The sequence below is a fragment of the Halichoerus grypus genome, chromosome 14, assembly GCF_964656455.1.
Source record: "Halichoerus grypus chromosome 14, mHalGry1.hap1.1, whole genome shotgun sequence".
Classification (NCBI taxonomy): Eukaryota; Metazoa; Chordata; class Mammalia; order Carnivora; family Phocidae; genus Halichoerus; species Halichoerus grypus.
The window spans coordinates 18,126,342-18,148,748 of NC_135725.1; the positions used below are offsets into that span (position 1 = coordinate 18,126,342).

Consider the following 22,407-nt stretch of genomic DNA (forward strand, 5'->3'; position numbering starts at 1 on the left):
TCCTAAGTTGTAGCCAATGAGATAAGAAGGTTCACAGATCTAATAATCATTTCACAGGAATAGTGAGACAAAAATTAAAGTTTAGGGATCTCTACAGAAAAGGAGTCTTGGTTAAAAAACCCAGGCTTTCAGAGGAGGCCCCTGGAGAGTTATACCCTGGGATAGAGGTTGGAGAACTATGGTCTGCAGGTAAATCTGGTCCACTGCCAGATGTTATAAATAAAGTTTTATTGAAATACAACCACACTTACTAATATTGTTTATGGATATTTTTGTGTTATAATGATAGGGTGAGTAGTTGCAACAGAGACCTGTAGGCCTGCAAAGTAAATAGTAAAATAGTAAAGCAAAGTAAATAGGCCTGCAATAGTAAAATATTTATTATCTGACCACATACAGATAAAGTTTCCTGACCTCCGCCATAGCAGAAGGATGAAGCAAAAATAGATTAGTGTTCATGATGACTGAAATCTTGATTCGAATCAGATCAAACACAAAATAGATTAAGTTTGTCTGATACCCTTCTAACTGCCTCTGAGGTGCAAAAGTAAATACTCTCTAGAGCAAAAGAATCTCATCAACCATAGACAGTATATTATTCAGCAATCAATAAAAAATTACCAGACATTAAAAAAATATGATCTAATGACTGAAAACTCCAGAGGGGGGAAAAAAACTCATGAGAAAAAGAATGGAAATGGAAGTAGAGGGGATTAAAAAAAAAGTAGCTGGAGAATTAAGATAGAGTTAGAATCTATAAATAGAATATTCAAAAGAAATTTTTAAACTGTAAATTTCATAATTGAATTTAAGATACAAAAATGTGCTTAACAACAGATTAGATGAGGAGAAGATTAGTAAATTGGAAAATATATCAGAAGAAAATATCCATACTAAGCTATCCATACTGAAGTATGGAGAGAAAAAAAAGGAGGAAAAATATAGAGAGGAAAATAAGGGACCCTGAGAACATTGAGAAAAGGTCTGACATACATACAGTGGGAGTTTCCCTTGGAGAAGAAAGAAAATGGGATTGAAATTATATTTGAAAAGGCAATGGTCAATCACCTTTCAAAATTAATGAAAGCTATCACTCTACCATTCATGTTAAACTATGAACCCAAAGCAAGATAAATGCAAAGAAAAAGACCTCTAGACACATGACACTAAAACTGCTAAAAATTACAGAGAATAAAAATCTTCAAAGTGCGGATATAAGATAAACGCCAATCTAAAATTCTATACTGAGTGAACACATAAAAAATGAAGGCAAAATGAAGACATTTCCACAGAAATAAACTGAAACTGTTTGTCAAGAGAAAACTCACACTAAAAGCAATAGTAAAACAGAAGAAAACTACTATAGATGGAAGCAAAGAAATGCAGGAAGGAAAGAAAAACACTGGAGAATGTGAATATGTGGGTAAGAATAAATCAACATTCATTGTATAAAACAATCACAATATCTTTTTAAAAAAATTTTTTTTATGTATTTTAGGGGGGAGGGGCAGAGGCAGAGAGAGAGAGAGAATCTCGAGCAGACTACACTGAGAACAGAGCCGACGAGGGGCTTGATTTCACGAACCTGAGATCATGACCTGAGCTGAAACCAAGAGTCAGAGTCTTAACCAGCTGAGCCACACAAGCACCCCAACAATGGCAATATCTTATGGAGTTTTAAATATATGTGTGATTAAAATACATTCCAGGGTGCCTCGGTGGCTCAGTTGTTAAGCGTCTGCCTTCAGCTTAGGTCATGATCCCAGGGTCCTGGGATCGAGCCCCGCATCGGGCTCCTTGCTCCGCGGGAAGCCTGCTTCTCCCTTTCCCACTCCCCCTGCTTGTGTTCCTGCTCTCGCTATCTCTGTCTCTGTCAAATAAATAAATAAAATCTTTAAAAAAATAAATAAATTAAATAAAATACATTCCAATAGTAACAAATTGCAGAAGGGACCAGGCAAATTGTTCCAAGTTTCTCGGATTGTCAGAGAAGTGATTAAAATATCAATTTGATTGTATGTTATAATCTTGTGTTGTAACTAATAAAATAATTTTTAAAAATAATTCATATCTCACAAGCTAATGAGGGGAATTGTAGTAGTAAAAATATTTTAGTATAATAGTAGTAAAGAAATGAGGAAATGGAGGCAATGTGAGACATATTGAAAACAAACAGCAAAATGACAAATTGAAACCCAAATGTAAGAGCAATTGCATCAAATGTGGAGACAATTAGTGTTTAGTGGGTACATCATTCAGTGCTACACGATGAAGAACTTCTAGAGATTGAATGCACAACAATACGAAGATACTTAACATTACAAAACTGTACACTTAAAAATAGTTAAGATGGTAAATTTAATGTTATGTCTCTTTGCCAATGTAAAAAAGACAAAGTACTTAAATTAAAAGAGAAAAATTATCAAAGTGAATTGTAAAAGCCATAATAGCAATATACTGTTTGTAAGAAAAAGCCTTAGATACAAGGATTGTGAAAGGCTGAAAGTAAAAGGTAGAAAAAGGTGTAACGTTCGTATAACATACTAATGTCAGACAAAGTAGACTATAAGGCAGAGAATTACTTGACATTAAGCATTTTCTTTAAACTATTAAAGGGTTAACTCTCAGGAAGATACGTCAATCCCAAATTTACATGTGCTAAATAACACAGCTTCATCTGCAAAGCAAAAACTGACAAAACTGGATAAAGAAAGAGATAAATGCACAGTCACAGTGCGAAATTTTAGGACATCCTTCTCAGCAGCTCTAAGAACCAGTAGGAGGAAAATCTGTAAAGATGTAGAATATTTGGGGGGGTGTCTGTATGGTGCAGTCAGTTAAGCACCCCACTAGGTTTCGGCTCAGGTCAGAACGATCCTGCCACCGCTCCAAGCTCAGCGCAGAGTCGGCTTGAGTTTCTCTCTCCCTCTGCCCTGCCCCTCCAACTCTCTCTCTAAAATAAATAAATCTTAAAAAAAAAAAAAAAGATCTAGAATATTTGAGCAACATGAGTCACAAACAACCTAACTGGCATATGTTGAACACTGTCATCAACAATGGTGGACCTATATTTTCTTATCTAGCACAAATAAGCATTAACCCAACTGACCATCTGTTGAGACATAAATCAAGTCTTTTTTTTTTTTTAAACACAACTCTATATTTATATATTAGATACAGGCATGGGGTGGGGCAGGGGCATCAGGCTCTCCTTGTGTCCCCACCTCCACTTCTGTTCATTCGCACACAGAGGCAGCCATGGATGTTAGATGTGGCAGCTTTTGGGGAGAATCAAGTCTTAACAAATTTCAAAAGCTTGCAATCACAGAGTCATATTCTACGGCCACCATGATCATAGTCTGAAAATCAGTAATAGAACAAAAGTAGAAAATTCCCAAATATTTGGAAATTAAACAATACACTTCTTACTCGTGGTAAAAGCAGAAATTGCAACATAATGAGAATATATTTTAATTAAATGATAATGAAAATATGACATTTAAACTTGTGGAGCACTATTGGAGCTATGCTCTGAGGAAATATATCTTTAAAAGCATCAGATGTTAAAAAAAACAGCAAATTCAACTAAAAAATGTAGAAGGAAGGATATAATAACAATATAAATATATAACACAAATTTATATATAATACATAATATATAATATAAATTTTATAATTTATATAAAAATGTAAATAGTTCTTCTGAAAACTGCTTAAGAAAAAAAGAGAAGAGTGAGAGAAGGCGTAACTTACCAAAATGGGGAATGAAACGGTGACATACTACAGATTCCATTGATACTAAGAGATAAAAATAAACTGTAATAGATTATAAAATTATTTTGAAAATACTTCTGAATAATACTTCTGAAAAAAACTGAACTTGCCAAAATTGGCAGGAAAGAAATTTAAAATCTGGATGGCTCAGTCAGGAGAGCATGTAACTCTTGATCTCAGGGTCGTGAGTTTGAGACTCACATTGGGAGTTGAATTTATTTAATAAAAAAATAAATTTAAAAAATGAATCCATTAAACTTAATATGCATAGTTTCAAACTTTTAAGAGATACACGAATTTTTACACAAATTCTTTCAAAGAATAGAGAGAACAGTTCCCAACTTATTTTCTGAAACTAGCATAATCTTTTTTTAATTTTTTTTTTGTTTTTTTAAGACTCTATTTATTTATTTGAGAGAGCGAGACAGAGATAGTGAGAGAGCACAAGCAGAGAGGAGAGGGATTAGCAGACTCCCCGCTGAGCAGGACCCTGGGATCACAACCCGAGCCAAAGGCAGATGCTTAACCGACTGAGCCACCTAGGCGCCCCAAAAGACAGTTTTTATATCTTCTTTTCCTTTCCTTACACCTTCTTGCCTTGTTGCTCTGCCCAGGGTTCACAGTGCAGTGTTGAATAGAAATAGTAATAGCAGGCAGGCAACTCTGTGTCATTCCTAATTTGAGGCGGAAGGCTTTCAATACTTCACAGTTCAATACAAGGTTTGCTTTCTTTATTTGGTTTTCATAAATGCCCTTCAGCAAATTAAGGAAGTTGTGTTCTATTTCCACTTGGCTGAGATTTCAATCTTGGATTTTATGAAGTAGTTTTACTACTTGACATCTCCTGAGGTGATCATATGATTTTTTTCTTCTATTAATATGGTGAATTATATTGATTGATTTTTAAATGTTAGTTTGTCTTTGAATTCCTAAGAAACCCCTACTTGGTGACTATATAATAATGTATAATATAATGCTAATTTGATTTGGGACTAGTCTTAAAAGGCTTTTTTTGCTATGTTTATGAAAGAGACTTGCCTTTAATTCTTTTTTTCTTGCGATGTCCCTATTGGGTACCGGTACCAAGATTATGCTAGGTTCAGGATGCTCCCTCTCCCTCTGCCTGCCCCTCCCCGTGCCTGTGCTCTCTCTGACAAATAAATAAATAAAATCTTCAAAAAAAAAATAAATAAAAAACCTGTCTTTTCTCATAGATGATATGTTTGTGTATATAAAAACTCAAAAGAACCTATAAATGAGGGGCGCCTGTGTGGCTCAGTCAGTTAAGCATCTGCCTTCAGCTCGGGTCATGATCTCAGAGTCCTGGGATCGAGCCCTGCATCGGGCTTCCTGCTCTGTGGGGAGTCTGCTTCTCCCTCTCCCTCTGTGCCCTCTCTCTCTCTCATTCACTCTTTCTCAAATAAAATCTTTTTTTTTTTTTTAAGAACCTATAAATGAGCTTAACATAGTGAGTAAATTTAGCAAGGGTTCTTGATATGTTTAATAATAATACAAAATCTGTATTTCTATAAACAATCACAATTAGAAAATTGAATTTAAAAATTAAAAAAAAAAACCTGTAATAGCATCAAAATGTAAGATCCTTAGGAATAAATTTCACAAAAATGTGCCTGGCTTATAGTCAAACCAAGAATCCAGTTTCTTTGATTTGGGGATCTTAATTTTAAAATACATAAAATAGAAAAGGAGTATTCAGAAATTAATCTAACAGACACTGCACTAAACAGTCTTACAGAATAATTCAATGAAAGAGACTTCCAACACTGATTTATGATTGTGACTTGACAATTCGAAAGATGATGATGTACTGATGTAAGTGGGAAAAAATAACTCAGAAACATGCTCTCACCACACTCCCAGCTGTTTTTACTGCAAAAGAATGGCTATGGCCCAAATTTTCTACTTCACATTAAAGACTCATTTAGCTATATACTTAAATATCAATATCAGGATATAAAGCAGCCAAAGTCACCTCTTGGCAAAAGCAAACCTGTGTTTGGAGTCAGAGTTGATTTAACTTCCAGCAAATTCTGCAGAACTACAAAAATATTTAAATCCATACACATGTACCCAACAGCGTCCAGGCTATCCACGGGCCAGGAGGGATTAACAAGAAGCAACAAAGAAAGCAATTATAATAAAACTGTAACAAACATTTCATTCCATTAGAAAAAAATCAACCACAATGTTCTTTGTTCAATAGAATGGCAAAGTGAAGGACCTCTTGCCAAAAGCAATTGTAGTACATTAATATTAAACATGATCTAATGAAGTCAGAAGTTGTTTGGGGAAAACATTCAACACAGTAAAGGCATATTCTGCATGATAAATTCTTAGCAGAAAAGAAGGGATTTAAACCTCTTTCCTTGTTTCACTTGGGAATGATTTTTTTTTTCATACTGAAACAAAAAATAAATAAATAAAAGAATAATGGGCGGGGTGGTGGGGGGAAGGAGAAGGAAGGAGAAAAAAAGATGGAAAATACAACAGCTCACATTTTTGCCTGAAAAGGGATAAAAAAAAAGCATATTACTCAAGTGCTTAATAATCTTATAAATTTAAAACGTCTGAATTTAATAATAAGGCTTATCTTGGCATGGCATAAGAACTCTGAGGTTGAGAAATTGTTCTGATTTTATATCTAGCAAAAAATTAAATAAATAAATAATAAGTAATCTCTTTCCTTTACCCCCAACACAGAGCTTCCCTCTTCCCCAGCAAAACAGGATGGATGAAATTCCCTTTGGACTTTGTAACCTTTTCGGGAGACAGATGATTCACTGGGAGAGGATGATTCCCTCTTTGGGCAGGAGAGAAAAAAAAAAAAAAAGAAAAAAATCTGGCACCACTCCTTTCCCATTTGACCTCCTTAAAAGGATCTTTTTTGAAGCTGTTAATCCAGGCTACTAAAATAGCAAGCAATGATTCTTTATTAAAGTTCAAACGCAGCTGCCCATAGAAAGGAGAGCATGTGTTTCTTAAGAACCTAGGGCAGAGGTTTTCTACGTCCTAAGCATGAACAATTGCCATTATTTGTTTCCCTATTCATATTGTGGCTCTGTGAAGGCCTTATACAAATAAATGTGACAGGCCTTTCGGGGGGAAGTGTGGTCTTAATGGAAACCCGACTGGTAATCAGCAGCTGCAATCTCCTCATTGCCAGTTGGTTTCCAGAAACATACGCACACACACGCGCGTGCACACAAATACACATGCGCACCTGCACACAAATCCCAAATGTGATGATTCAGCAATTTAATGGACCTTAAATTTGGCAATCATCCTCCAGTGCACACCTCTGGGGAAATTAAAGAACACAGGTTGAGGATTCTGGCGGGTTCATAATCGTTTGCTTTTGGCAAAAACTCAGGGCAAAACTAAACACCAACTTTAGGCCACTCTGTCGAGGGTGACTTTTAAATAGGTGCAGGTTGCAGCTTGTCTGAAAATGGTAACAAAAGGATCGCAGAAGCAGAGAGTAGGAAGGGAAAAAAAAAAAGAAGAGCAGGAAGAGATGAAAAGGAGAAGCAGAAGAGGAGAAAGAAAGTAAAGAAAAAAGAACCAGGACAGCAAAAACAGACGTGCGGGAGAGGAGAGAAATAAAAAGACATTTCCAAAAATCAGGGTCGTTTACCATCCCGTCTGAATGAACACATTCTCTTCTTAGACAAATAACTTCGTAGACAAATAATTAGAAAGTAATCTATGGAAGTAAGTCTGTGTCTTTCCAGATGAACGTGATGCTAATGATCTGGATCTTGAAATTTCCGAGTTTGAAGTATGTCTTATTAAAAGACCACAGCAAGACCTAGCTTTTGTAAGACGTATTAATTGAAGGAAATGCAAATTATGTCGACTTCATTAAATCTGCTGCACAGTCTGAACACACATTGGCCATGAGTGAGTCACCTGTTGACATTTACCCAGAGGGTACAGGGACAAGGGAAATTATTAGAGAAAAACAGCAGGTTATTTCTACCCTGGCAACACCATGCCTACTTCTAATTGGTATATAAATGATCTTTTAACAACATCCATAATACCCAGGTTCTACCTCAATATTTGAATTTGATCTTCTCCCACAAGACAAACACTGTGATAGGTATCTACAGTTTTCAGTATAAGACTACAAAAGATTCTAATATGATTGAATTTAAAGATTTATTTCCTGTACTCAGTGAAAAATAGCAACGTGTAGAGAAAAGAAATTTAGAACAGAAAAATCAGGTTACTAGACCAACAGTGAAGTTGATTAAAACAACACCCCTGCACTGATGGACTGGGGACTGGGAAGTATCTGACACATTACGCTCAGTTCCTGTACAAACTTATTACATGGGTTGGAGAAGGACTATGACATTATTAGGGGTATTATCCAGAAGACTGATGCAAGGGAAAACTACTTAGATTTTTTTTAAATGAGGAACTGGTGGTCTATGTATTTGTTTTAGTAATGATATAAATACGACAGTTAATTTGCTTTCTATTTTTTTCCAGTGGCTCCAGGAGCCTCATATGCCACATTTTGGACTGAATACTCTTTTTACTCCTTCGATATTTTTATTCTTTCTTGATTTTATTCCTTTCTTGACACATTTTTGTTTTTCCTGACTCTGACTTTTCTTCCCCTGTTTTATTATATTTGCATGCATTTTTGTAAACCACGTCAAATACTCTATGCGAGAAGGAAGGACACAAATAATAAACAGATAAATGATAGATGATTGACTTATGCAAATAGATACTCATTTATTTATTTAAAGATTGTATTTATTTATTTAGGGAGAGAGCATGTGTGCACGGAGGGGAGGGGCAGAGAGAGAGAGAGAGAGATAGAAAGAATCTCAAGCAGACTCCACACCGAGCACAGAGCCCATCACGGGGTTCGATCTCACAATCCCAAGATCATGACCCCAGCTGAAATCAAGAGTCGGATGCTCAACCAACTGAGCCCCTCAGGTGCCCCAATACTATATTTAATATAAATGCAGATTTCTAGTAACAATGAGAGTATAACTATATGATTCCATTTATATAATATGCAAAACAGGTAAAACCAATCCATGGTATTAAGGGGTACTTACAGGGTAGTAAAACTATAAAGGAAAGCAAGAAAGTGTGTGCCATAAAAATCAAACTGGTTACCTTTAGTTACGGAGAAACTGAGTAGGTCTTCTCGTTCTATTTCTTTACCTGGGTAATTGTTAAAAGGATGTTCCTTTTGTGATAATTCACTGAGCTTTGCATTAATGTTTTGTCTTCTTTTCTGTATGTGTATTATACTCCATGAAAGGCTTAAAATTATATATATAGGGGCACCTGGGTGGTTCAGTCGGTTAAATATCTGCCTTCGGCCCAGGTCATGATCCTGGAGTCCCAGGATCGAGCCCCACGTTGGGCTCCCTGCTCAGCAGGGAGTCTGCTTCTCCCTCTCCCCCTCCGCATCCCCCTCCTCGTGCTCTCTCTCACTTGAGCTCTTTCTCTCTCTCTCTCAAATAAATAAATAAAATCTTTTTAAAAATTATATATACAATTATATATGTGTGTATATATATACACAACAAAAAGATGAAAATAAAAACAAAGACTTGCAAAATAACAGAACAAATTCTACTACGATTTCTAAAAGCTAAAAAAATAGGGGCGCCTGGGTGGCTCAGTCGTTAAGCGTCTGCCTTCAGCTCAGGTCATGATCCCAGGGTCCTGGGATCAAGCCCCGCATCGGGCTCCTTCCTCAGGGGGAAGCCTGCTTCTCCCTCTCCCACTCCCCCTGCTTGTGTTCCCTCTCTCACTGTCTCTCTCTCTGTCAAATAAATAAAATCTTTAAAAATAAAAAAAAAAAGCTAAAAAAAAAAATAAGAAGAGGGTTTATTATTGCAAAGCACAATGTCCGAATTCTGGACATTAAGAATGTTGGAGGGATGGGCAGGAATGAAATGGATAATCTCATTTCACAGAACTAACTAAATCAATACAGTCATAAAAATAGAAAGTATATACACAATCATGCATAATCCATTTTATGACTGTATTTATTGAGGGTCTCCTATGTGGCAGGCACTGTTCCAGGCACCAGAGACACATCAATGGAGCAGTGAACAAAACAGAGAAGGTCTGCTTTCTCCTGAAGCTTGCATTCTGGAGTGAAGGAGCAAAAGGGAGGAAGAAAGTCGTGACAGGCAGAAAGATAAGTAGATAGAAATACAAATTCCAGAAGGAAGGGACAGCTTATGTAGATCCTCAAGAGCGGAAAGAGTTTGGCCTATCTGAAAGACTGAAGGGCCCCTGACCCTGGAACACTCGAAGGGAAAGGATAGGGCGGAATCCATGACATGATGTCAGGGCAGGCAGGGGAGAAGTCATATTGTGGATTGGGGGCTTGGGGAGGGTGCTTGGATTTTGAGTGTGATGGATTTTAAGCAGGAGATTAACACAACTGGTTTACACTTTTAAAAGGCCATTCTGACTACTTCATAAACGATAGATTTTATGGAGGGAAGAGGGCAACACTCAAGGCGGCCATTGCTTTAGTGGAAGAGAGACAGAATGGCAGCTTCAACAGCATCGCTGCTGGTGATCACAGGAAAGAGGATGGATTCAAGTTACGTTGTAGATGGAGAGTCAGCAGGCCGGGCTGACGGATCAATGTGGGAGGAAAGAAAATTGAAAGAATCAACGATCTTAGATTGTGGCTGGAGTAAAGGGTAGTGACTGGCAGTGTCTTCTACAGACCTGGGGAAGCTGAGACAAAGCAGGTTTGGAGGTAGAGGGGACTACAGGGGTCCATTCCAGCCACGGTAAGGTGGTGGGTTAGTTAGACATGCATGTGAGATGTCAGCAACTGAGCCATGCGGGCACCCCAATTTAGGAACTTTTAAAAACTGGCCTGCTGCCCTTCTTAACTCTGAACAATGAGTTTCCTCTTTAAAGTCAAACTTCTTAGGACGCCTGGGTGGCTCGGTCAGTTAGGCGTCTGCCTTCAGCTCAGGTCATGATCCCAGGGTCCTGGGATCGAGTCCTGCCTCAGGCTCTTTGGTCAACGGGGAGCCTCCTTCTCCCTCTGCCTGCCACCCCCCCCCCCCCACAGCTTGTGCTCTCTCTCTGACAAGTAAATAAATAAAACCTTAAAAATAAAGTCAAACTTCTTGGATCCCCATCCTTTAGTTCCTTCTTGGCACAACTGCTCAGTGATGTTCCATGGCCTCTCCACAAATGTATGCACACATAGGCATGCACACATGCATACTTTGGCTAAGGGTCTCCAGAGCCTTCTTTCCACTATAGTAGGCCACCTTCCAGGCTTAGTGACTCTGGACTCTCTCTCTCATGACAGTATCTATATTTGCAGTCTTTGCACATAGAGGCACTTCATCTTCTTACATCCCAATGTCCAGGTAGCAATGAAGCGACGTCCCTACTCTGCCAGGTTCCTATTGGATGCCCTTCAAGCCCAACCTTAAGAAAAACCTCCAATGATAAGAAAAACCAAGGCCCTTTACCGTACCTCGGATTCTTGGTAGCTCTGCTAACGAAAACCAACATCACTCATAAAAGGGTCTGCCTCCCTTCTAACTCCCCAAATCTGAATATCATCATCATTATCATCACTGACAGCAAAATCATACCTTTGTACTGATGTATCACAGTTTGATCTGATTTAACTATTTACAGAAAAACAGGATGATGAGCGATTGGTGGACTACCTTTTTTCCCTGTTAAATAAAACATGTATTTTTTGAACAATAAACCAAGCTTCTTAGTTTGCAAGAAACTTAAACAAAATACTCTCTAGCGTTTGCCTGAGCTGCACATTTGCGTTGTCAAACAACTTCCCTCTTGGCTGGGATCCCCAATTACCTTTATTTTCCTTCTGCTCTGTCACAGAGATAAATGATCGTATTTACTTGGTTTGGTTGAGGGCACAGTTTCCCACAGAGCGTTTTTATAGATGTCCATTGCCAGAAAAAATTTAAAACAGGTTTACTGGGGCCATTAGCTCTAAAATATTTGCAGGAACTACATAACTTTTGGACATTTTCCTCTCCACATTGTGAAAGAGACAGGAAGTGAAGGAAAGCATCCTCAAAAGACTGGTGTCAACATTCTCTTGGTCATCTCCTTCCTTTTTAAAAAAATTGTCTGTTAATCACTGTTTTTCATTTTCTTGGGCTAAATACTTCTGAGAAAAATCTATGTCTATCATGTTCAAGATGGATTACTGAAAGAAAGAAAAAAAAAAAAAAGCTTTATACAACACCCAAAGCTGTCCTATGTGAGACAATACTGAATTTTTGTGATAATTTTGTGCCACCAAAGTCAACTAACAAGGTTAGGAAGCCAGGTTAGAAAGCCCTTTTGGAAGTGGTGTGGGCTCCACGGACGGAGATGAAAAATATTCAAAGGGTAATCGATGACGATGTGCTGGGAACACAGGGCTGAGTTAGGATGGGAAATGTTACAAGATAGGGGCTAACAAGTGACAAGGTAAAAGACCCAACATCAAATTACCAACATGAAAGGTGTTTATTTTGCCATCCAAGCAGTAGTCCACAAACCAAGCATATATAAGTATTAGGTGCTATTTCAATATGAGGACGTGGATTCTGGCCCTGAGTCGCACTGCTGTGGGGCAAGAATCACCTCCGGAAGCTGCTGGCTGGCCAGAGGAGCCCACAGAGGTGGTGGGCTCCCCAACAGAGGTGCAGTAGTTCCATTTAAAACTCCTGTCTAGTGAAACAGCAAAGATCCTTCATGCCTATTTTTAAATGCACATTTTTAATATGTAGTATAATGCTACTCTTTAACAAACTCTTTACTCCCTGCTTCTCTGATGAAGCTTCCTGTGGTCTTTAAAGGGGTTGTTAACCCAAGAATGGATCACACTCATTCTGCATGAGCAAGTCGAGAAACACTCCATTAAGCCTTCCAGTATTTAATAGAAAGAGCCATCTCTCACCTCTGAGGAGATGAGCCAGCTGCTCGGTGATGAGCTCAGGAGCCTCCTGGAGAATCTCTTTCACCACAAGGGAAGAGGAAGACTCTCGAAACTCAAGGCCGCCATCGCTCTGCTCCACCGGATTAATGACTTTGACAACCGCTGATTCTAAGGTTTTGTCCTCACTGTAAAGCAAATGGAAGAGAGGAAGACAAAGAGATATGGCTTATTTTCTTACTTTCTGGAAGTATTTAATCTCCACTCCCGCACAAATGACTTCCTCTCAACAGCTAAAAATCTGAGTAAGCTCACACGATGCAGAAGAGAGGACCCTTATTCTATGTGCCTTCATACTCCATTTCAGTGAATTCACTCCCCAAGGGTCTTAGTAGGTGGCCCCTCACACCTTAGCACTTCTAGCTCTTGTTTTGCTATGGAAAATAATAATAATAATAATAATAACAATAATTGATAATAGCTAATATTTACTAAGGTTCCGCTACAGGCCAGACACTATTATCAGGCCAGACAGAATATCACCACGTCTTAGACTATAAAATGACCCTACGGAATGGGTTCTAGTAAAACTCCCATTTTAAAAATGGGGAAACGGAGGCACAAAGAGGTTAAGAAATTTGTCCAAGGTCACAAAGCTTGCAAGCAGACTAGCTTGTGTTTAAACTCTGATAATCTGGTTCCAGAACTTGCACCTGCACTCTCAGGGCTGGAGAAAAGCTACTACGGGCTGATTTACTTCCACTGTCATCCTTTACACGTGAGATAAGTTGGCTTTATCAAAGGCAGAAAGAAAGATGTGAATAAGACTGACGTTGGTCTTTCCGTCTGCCAGAAACAAATGAGTGGCAAAGAAGGAAATAAAGATCTCAATTTCTTTTTGGAAAGCATTCTGTTTCACAAACAGTCCTAAACCTGGAGTTCACAGCATCAGTCCCAACACCAGCTTAAGTTCTTCAGTTTATTTGGGAACAAAACTCTTCCAAAGATCCTGACTGACACACACGTTTCGTAGCTCACTCCTCTGGCTTCTTGCATTACTTGCATTAGTTGGTTTGAAAAAGTTAACACATAAATTTAGTCAAGCAGGTGATCATCCTGAGCACTGATAATTGAAGTCAGTCAAATAAACTCCCAGTAACTCTCAGTCAGTTGAACAACAACTGATTAATAAATATTCAAAAGAATTTATGTTTCAAACGGCATGGGGATAAAAACAGCCCCACACAAGCAGACTGTTTTCAAAACTCTTTATAATGAATGAACTGCATGATTGGAATTACCATGTATTTATACTTAAATATGCTTCCTAAAAAGGGTTAAATAAAAAATTAGATAACTGTACAAGTTTTTCGTTCATGTGTACTTATATCAGTACCCACTGGTTAATGTCCTAAACCATTAGCAAATTGGCAAAGTGTGCAAAAAACCTATTGTCTCAAACTAGAGGTGTTTCACTGGTGACTCTTCATTCGGTAGCACCACGGAGCTTATCGAAAGAGCATTTGTGTTGGGTTGGATAAGTCCCTGAAGGCAGACAATTTGTCTCATTTCTCTTTATGTACATTTAGATTCTTGCACCAGTTAGCAACTCCTGAGTACTTACTGAAGGAGGCAGAAGACCCAAGTTTAATCCAAACTACTCTAGTAACTGCATGAGGTACCTTGGATAAGTCATTTGCAACAGTGGGGTTCAGATTTCTTGTCCATAAAATAATGAATTCGAGCTCCATGAACTTTAAAAATCCATCCTGCTCTTATAGTATCAAATGCTATGAATGAATGAGCCAATGATCAGATGACTTCCATAGGTGATCCATATGATTTTTCATTTCACCACTGAGATATTTTTCTTAAAAACCTTTCCGTTTTATTTAGTGTTTAATTTCAGTTTTCATTACATATTTACAGCATCAATACATAGGACTGTTGTGTTGCTATAATACACTGTTTGAAATGGTTCAAAATTGGGGCGCCTGGGTGGCTCAGTCGTTAAGCGTCTGCCTTTGGCTCAGGTCATGATCCCAGGGTCCTGGGATCGAGCCCCACATCGGGCTCCCTGCTCTGCAGGGAGCCTGCTTCTCCTTCTCCCACTCCCCCTGCTTGTGTTCCCTCTCTAGCTGCCTCTCTCTCTCTCTCTCTGTCAAATAAATAAATAAAATATTAAAAAAAAAAAAAAAAGAAATGGTTCAAAATTACAATCTTGGTCACTGCTACAAAAACTTTCCACTCAAAGATGTCATATTTGAAATGCAAAAGTCAAAAGGGAGGACTGGGATAGCCCACATTTTGCCATAAGAGAAGAAAAAATATTCTTTTTCCTCTGATGTCGTCTGCCTTTAATGCAATTCCCAAAGTCATAAAAATCCTGAACGAGGTGATACTGTCCCCACAAGAGCCTTGGTTCAAGGATCAAACCTCCCTCCAGAGCCTTACCTGGCCAGCACGTTGCTGCCAACAAGTGTTATAGATAACTTCCCTTCATCATTGAGCTGATGCAGATTAATTTCATCTCGGAATATGTGGAATGATTCAGAGATATTTAGCTCTTCTAAAATAAACCTTGTCTCGGTGAAGTAACTGAATTCAGTTCTTGGTATGTTCAGCACTGGCAAACAGAGAACCCCAGGCGGACTGACCTGCGAAGAAGAGAGTTGACTGATTCACCATTAGCAGCAGGAGGAAAGAGCACAACTCCATTTGCTTCAAGCCTGAGGGCAATGGTAAATGGAACAAAAGTCTTTTGGCTTCACTCACCCACATGACATGCAGAATCATCTCTTCCTGAACCCAATTAGCAGAGCATTAGCTACAGGTAAATGGCCCCTAATATTTTTTAACCTCTTGTTACTCTTTTATATCTTATTTCAACCCCTCCACAATTTAAACACACACACACACACACACACACATATTCTCCTTTTCAGGGGAAACAAATTCATATGTCCTTATGAAATTGGCAGACAATTAGAATGATCACAGTAGGGCAGATGAGGACTGTGGTGACACAGAAGGGCATATATGTCCCATCTACATGGGATGCCTGCCATTCGTCAGGCTAATCCTGAATACAATTGTGCAATAATCATTAGAAGTTTATGTATGGCAAGTTATTTTTCTTAATTAATTGAGATCAAACTCCTGAATCTGAAACTTGAGTCAAGTGCATGTGGCCTGAGAATATTGTGGGGCAGGACCTATTTTGAGGTTAGGATCAGAACTAGGTTCTAGCCCCAGCCTCAGCTGTGTGACTTGGAGAAAGCCGTTTTCCTTTTGGAAACCCAGTTTAACCCATCTGTAGAATGGGGCTTACCTACCAGAGTGAAAAGTATTTAAATGGAGTCATACATGGCAAGTTGCAAAGCTCTACATTGTTAATACTCTCAGAGAAAGTCACCACGTTCTCGGGGAAAAAAAATTCAAATGGAGATGCAGACCTTTGCTCAGGGGCAGGGCCTGGTAAACTAAAAGGAATGCCCAGAAATAGGACAAATTCTAGTATGTGACCCTTCAGTAATTCTGTATTTGTTCCCATGCTGAGTGAAGAGCCATTTTATCCATCACAACTACTTTCCCATTCCTTGGGTCTCATGTTATTTTCATTCAAGACACTGCAGTAGGTGGTGGTGGTGGTATTTATAATTTCCTTAAGAGTCCATGCCACTGTTGGTCTAAAAACCAGTCTGGTTCAGTTAACTCTATGTTCTCGGAACAAGCAACATTTTTTTTTCTAGGAGTCAAAGAGTCCAGTTAATAGGATTAAGCGTTTAATATGCATTGTCTTGACATAGGCACATTTATCTCCTTATGCCAATTAATCTCCCTTGTAAAGTTCACAAATTTTATATAAAGTCCGTATGTAGAGATCAGAATATTTTACCTGGCATTTTTGTCAGCTGTTGTCCTAAGCCATTCTTGCCACCCACAGCTCATTCTGGAAGACTGGGTTTCATGTGAATTTAAATTACTCTAGATCAGCTATGTATACTCTCAGAGGCAAGGATCCAAACAAAATTGGAATAAAACAAATCAGACTCCGGAAAATTAAAAATTCTGTGAAATTGGAAATAGCACTAAGACACTCATACTGTGCTTTTTTAGACTTGGAGGTGACGCATTATCATGGGCTGATGGATTTTATGAAATTGAAATTTTAAAACAATTTATTAAAAGGTCTTTTCCACCTCTGTAGGGATGTTATAGATTTCACAGAGTGCAAAGATTCTCACTCAAGGGAGATTATCACAAACTGAGAATGACCCTTGTCAGGGTTAAAAGGCAAGAACAGAATATAGATGTGACATGTAATACCTCTGTTACTGAAAACTCCAGCCAATATGCTCTGTATTTCATGTAACGTTCATGCACACATTTTTCTATTCCCAACAGTAAAACTAACCAACAAGGATGATAAAGGAAAACAAGAAATTCTGACCTACTTTTGTTAGTTCTCTGAATTCCCATAAAAGTAAACAACTATCATATATTTTTTAAAAAAAATTATTTGAAAGCATTGATCTTAATGAAATAATGTTTCATGAAGAAAGAAATAACTAGACAATGCCTAACATATAGTAGGTGACCAATAAATATTTGTTGTTTAATGGATTATAACACATTATTCTCTGCAACAATAAACCAGAACATGAAAATTTAAGTGAATGGTTTCCTCACTTTTCCAGAAAATGTTTGTTCTTATGAGTTCCATCATAATTCAAATACAAAAAATATAATCTTCTTTCCCCTCACCTTGTCTAGAAAGTAAGCATATGTGAAGGCAGAAATGAGAGAATCCAAGTCACACGATTTATGTCCAATAACCACATGGACCTTTTCCAAGCGTTTGCTTCGATTCTGAAACAAATTCAAACAAAGCATCACAATTTAGCGCACAATAGATCAAGATAAAAAGGACATTTTTCAATCTTTTTTTCAAAACTATTCCTTAGCTATATTCACACACAATTGCAGAAATTCATAAATTTATCATGAAGTTTTATACGAGGACACAAAATTGCAGAACATGTTTAACATTCAGAAATGCTAAAATTCTAGTGCATCGTCAGGAACAGAAAATTGTGGGTTCACAACTTCGGGAGGTTCCCCAGGTGACATCTACAAGTGACCTCCACATGCAGAGGACAGGGAGAGACCAAAGAAAGAGGCAGACCCCTCCAGATGGGTAGGTGGTAGTTTAATAAATAAGGAAGCCTACTTACAAGGCTTATCTTGGGTGCCCGCAAGATAGGTAGATCTTCACACCCACCTGCCAGAAGCTTAAAAACTTATACAGGGGCCTTCACTGGGCTCAGTCATGTGTGGTCGCAACATCACATTACTCTCTCAAAGCTGTGTCCTTGGAACAGCTCCCACTGTGGGAACGGTGGACAAAGTGCATATCCAAGGACAGGGTAGAGGACGAGGAGCCTCCAATTGTCCGGGTCTAGCTCATGAGTCAGCCATTAGTCATGTCCTCTAGATGACATTTTCCAACAAAAATGTGGTCTTATTAAGATTATTATAGTCTAACTTGGTATGAATTGTGTCCCCGAGTCATGATTTTTTAGTAAAAGATTATTTTGGTTGAAAGGGAAGATCCATAGTGTAGTGGTCCTCCTTTATCTGCAGGGGATACATTCCAAGACCCCTGGTGGATGCCCAAAGCCGCTGATAATACTGAATCCTATATAAACTCTGTTTTTTCCTATACATACATACCTATGTCAAGTTTATAAGCTAGGCTAGTAAGAGATTAACAACAATAACTAATAATAAAATAGAACAATTATAGCAATATACTGTAATCAAAGTTATGTGAATGTGGTCTCTCTCTCTCTCTCAAAATATCTTATTATACTGTACTCACCCTTCTTGTGATGATATGAGATGATAAAATGCCTAGGTGATGAGATGAAGTGAGGGGAATGACGCAGGCACGGTGACATAGCATTAGGCTATTACTGACCTTCTGACAATGTCAGAGGAGGATCATCTGCTTCCAGACCGCAGCTGACTGTGGGTAATGGAAACCATGGATAAGGGAGAACTACTATATTCTATGTCATGTCCTTAGATAAGATGTTCTTTTTAAGATTTTATTAATTTATTTTGAGAGAGAGAGAGCATGCCTGAGTCAGGGGAGGAGCAGAGGAAGAGGGAGAGAGAGAATCTCAAGCAGACTCCGTGCTAAGCAGGGAGCCTAACGCGGGGCTCGATCCCATGACCCTGAGATCCATGACCTGAGCTAAAATCAAGAGTCAGACCAACCAACTGAGCCACTCAGGTGCCCCTAAGATGTTCTTAATTTGAGAGATGGAGTGACTTTTTTCATATGTCCTTGGCTTGCAACACACGATTTGGTAATGATTTATTTTTTCCCGCCACATTCTGGGTGACAGGTTATGTTCTCCCTGCATTATATTCTATAGTTTAGCAAATGAAAGTGGTAACATTTTTTCCTCCCCCCAGGAAAGGGATATGATTAGTATTATTGCTCTAAAAATACAAATCAGTTGCTATTAAAAAGTGTACATAGTCACGTCTCTGGAAGAGAAGAGATACTGTTTTCTTTCCTGGTTAACTCAATAGTTACTTAAAATTACTTTATAGAAGGCTGAACTCCTTGTGAAATACTGGGTTGGAAATGCCAAAGAAGGGCCTGCTTCTAGAAAGTTCCACAGCAAAGCTGTCCAATAATGATAATTGTAATCTAAATTAACTTCTTTATAGTACATATGTGTAGTTCCCCACTTCGCACCCTTTGTTTTAACTTCTCTTTTTAGGACTGACTAGAAAGCCTACTCAATTGCAGTATTGCTCAAAGAGGCTATATAAAAAATATATAAAAAATTGCACTGTTCATTACTATTCCAAAAAAGCCACTTACTCTTTTTTCTACCAAACAAAGACAAAGTATTATTTAGTAACCTACTAGGTATTTTACAAATGAATCTATGAAGTTGTTATTAGTATGGAACTACTGATGTCAGGGTCAGAAACAAGTTTTTAAACCAGGCTGTGGCCCAAGAAACTATTATAATAAAGTAAATCTTGAAAGAGTTTAAAGAGTCTATCAATACAGAGAGTGAGAGCAGGATCAATATTGCAGATGAGTCATCTAATATGTGTTATGGCTAAATTAAAATAAACATGTATTTTTTCAAATATATTGAGATACTGATCTTTAGTCAACCAACATGACTTGAAAGTATGATATAAACTCTCTGAATGTAAGTACAACTCACTCTCCTTCATCACCACCAGCTTTAACTCCCCTTCCTTCCTCTTCCAGCTTCCTTCACTTAACTTCATAAATTTATAGCTGACTCACTTGTACCCGTGGGGGTTCTAGTCTAGGCCCAGTTCTCATCTGAAAGCTGGACTGCTTCCCCTGTGCAAGACTGTCAGATATTCTAGAGGTACCTAAAGAAATTTAGGTAAATGGAATTGTACTCCATTACAACACAAACAAATGCATTAGGAAATCTTATTACTGTAGAAAGCTGTTCTTCCGAGAAGCTCAAAGGTCTAAGTAGACATTACCTCATTTCTCCTCTCAGAACTTGTAAGGCAGACAGTAAGAAGATTAACAATACTTTTTACAGGTCAGTGGAGTCTGTGATGGGGCCAGGATCATTCTCAGACCCCATGACCCAGTACAGGGAGCCCTTTCCTGTGCCCTGCACCAGCCATTCCACAATGCCATAATGACTTCAGCATCTACAACATGAGTGAGCACGGGTGTTGAGGGAGAAAAGAGAATGTTAAATATGCATTCTAAATACAGCAAGGCTTCAGACATTTATAGCATCAGAATTACCCCAAAGCTGACCTATCTGCTTTCTTATCTGAGTTTGACAATTCGTAAGCACAGCTGTTGGTTCAATAATCAACTTTCATGAAAGACACGGGGGAAATAAGATTTGTGTGTCAATTCATTTCCAAGTCTAAGCCAATTATTTTTTTTTTTTTTTTTTAAAGATTTTTTTATTTATTTATTTGAGAGAGAGAGAATGAGAGAGCAAGCACATGAGAGGGGTAGGGTCAGAGGGAGAAGCAGACTCCCTGCCGAGCAGGGAGCCCGATGCGGGACTCGATCCAGGGACTCCAGGATCATGACCTGAGCCGAAGGCAGTCGCCCAACCAACTGAGCCACCCAGGCGCCCCTAAGCCAATTATTACTTAAAAAAAAAAAGAAAGAAGCTAACTAAGATTGTGAACCCAAAGCATGGTGGACGAATTCTCTCTTCCAAGACTGTGATTTATTCATTCTTGTCCAGTTAAAGAGAAAAAAAGTATGTATCATCTTACCGGTCAGACTATAGAAGATCCCGGTACAAAATCTTGAGGGTTCTCTGTGGTGCTGCATGCCTCCCTCCTCAGGCTCTCCCGCGTCTCATCTGACTCCCTTCTTCCCACATGTCAATGTCCCTCCTACTCGTGGCCTCTTTGAGGCATTTGCTCCTGTCTGCTGTCGGCAGTCAGTGCCCCAGGACCCAGGCTCCAACTCCATCTTTCCCCCACCACCCACCTCCACCAAAATGTGCCATGCTGGTGCCCACGTTATGAGGGACTGATCTGCTTCTCCGTAAACAATTCCACACTTTCATTTTAAAGAGACCTCCCAGGGATTATGCCACAGTCCAAAAAGATGACCAGAAATTTCAAGTTGGCTGAAAATGTTGGACCAGACAAAAGAGACATCACAACCAGAGGTAACTTTGGTGCCTGCCAATGAGCCTTAAGAGTGAGGGGCTCAGGGGCACCTGGGTGGCTCAGTCGGTTGGGCTCCCGGCTCCTGATTTTGGCTCAGGTCATGATCTCAGGGTCCTGGGATCAAGCCCCGCATTGGGCTCTGTGCTCAGCATGGAGTCTGCTTGGTATTCTCTCTGTTCCCTCTGCCTCTCCCCCTGCTCCTGCTCTCTATCTCTCTCTAAAATAAATAAAATCTTAAAAAAAAAAAAAAAAAAGAGTAATAGGCTCAGCCTCAAAAAGTCTCAGATATTTGTAAGTGCCTGAACCTTACCAAAAAACACTAAGATATAATTAAAGTGTAGCAAAAGTTAGATATTATCACAACCATGTTCCAAAAGACTTCTGCCTGCTTCTAGGAATAAAACATGAAATTAGTTATGCAAACTCAAACATAGGTGAGCTCAAGGAATGTATAGGATTTGGCTTTTCAAATTGGGGTCAACAACCAGAGAACGCAGGCTCCACTTTCAAGCTTCCTACCACAAATGATCTTGGCAGTGTGAACAGACCAAGCACAGGGGTCAAATCCTGGCAATAAAGTCTGGGGACTGATTTCAGGTGTGTCCAAGGATGGTAACGGGGGTCTTTACGATGCCTGGTCTACTCTGGCAGTGGTCCCATCTACAGGGGCAGCAGTGAACCTGGTTCCTGGAACTGAGCAGGGACTCTTGACCACAGTGACACTCTCTGGATCTGTGCCTCTCCTAGCGGGTCTGTGGACCCCTTCCTATTTCACATCTCCACATATTCACAGACTCGAAGATGTCCAATCTTAGTAACTATGTCCCTCGATACAGTTCAAATTAGGGTCTGAATTATTCACAAGCAGACAAATTATGCCCAAATAAAAGTGACAGCTTTATCAATTCAATTAATTATTGTCATTCAACTAATAAAAATCTATTTGT

General features: G+C 38.8%; 1 protein-coding gene across 4 annotated transcripts in view; it reads right to left on the bottom strand.

Annotated features, from left to right (window-relative positions):
* Window positions 1-22,407, bottom strand: part of PRUNE2 (prune homolog 2 with BCH domain) — a 253,971-nt gene that overhangs the window by 186,381 nt on the left and 45,183 nt on the right. For all 4 annotated transcript variants that reach the window (XM_078062221.1, XM_036103212.2, XM_078062220.1 and 1 more), the window contains exons 2-4: window positions 17,495-17,599; window positions 15,182-15,384; window positions 12,752-12,915 (exon numbers count right to left, since the gene is read on the bottom strand). In XM_078062221.1, the coding sequence (XP_077918347.1) occupies window positions 12,752-12,915; window positions 15,182-15,384; window positions 17,495-17,599 (472 nt within the window). The remainder of the gene's footprint in view (window positions 1-12,751; window positions 12,916-15,181; window positions 15,385-17,494; window positions 17,600-22,407) is intronic.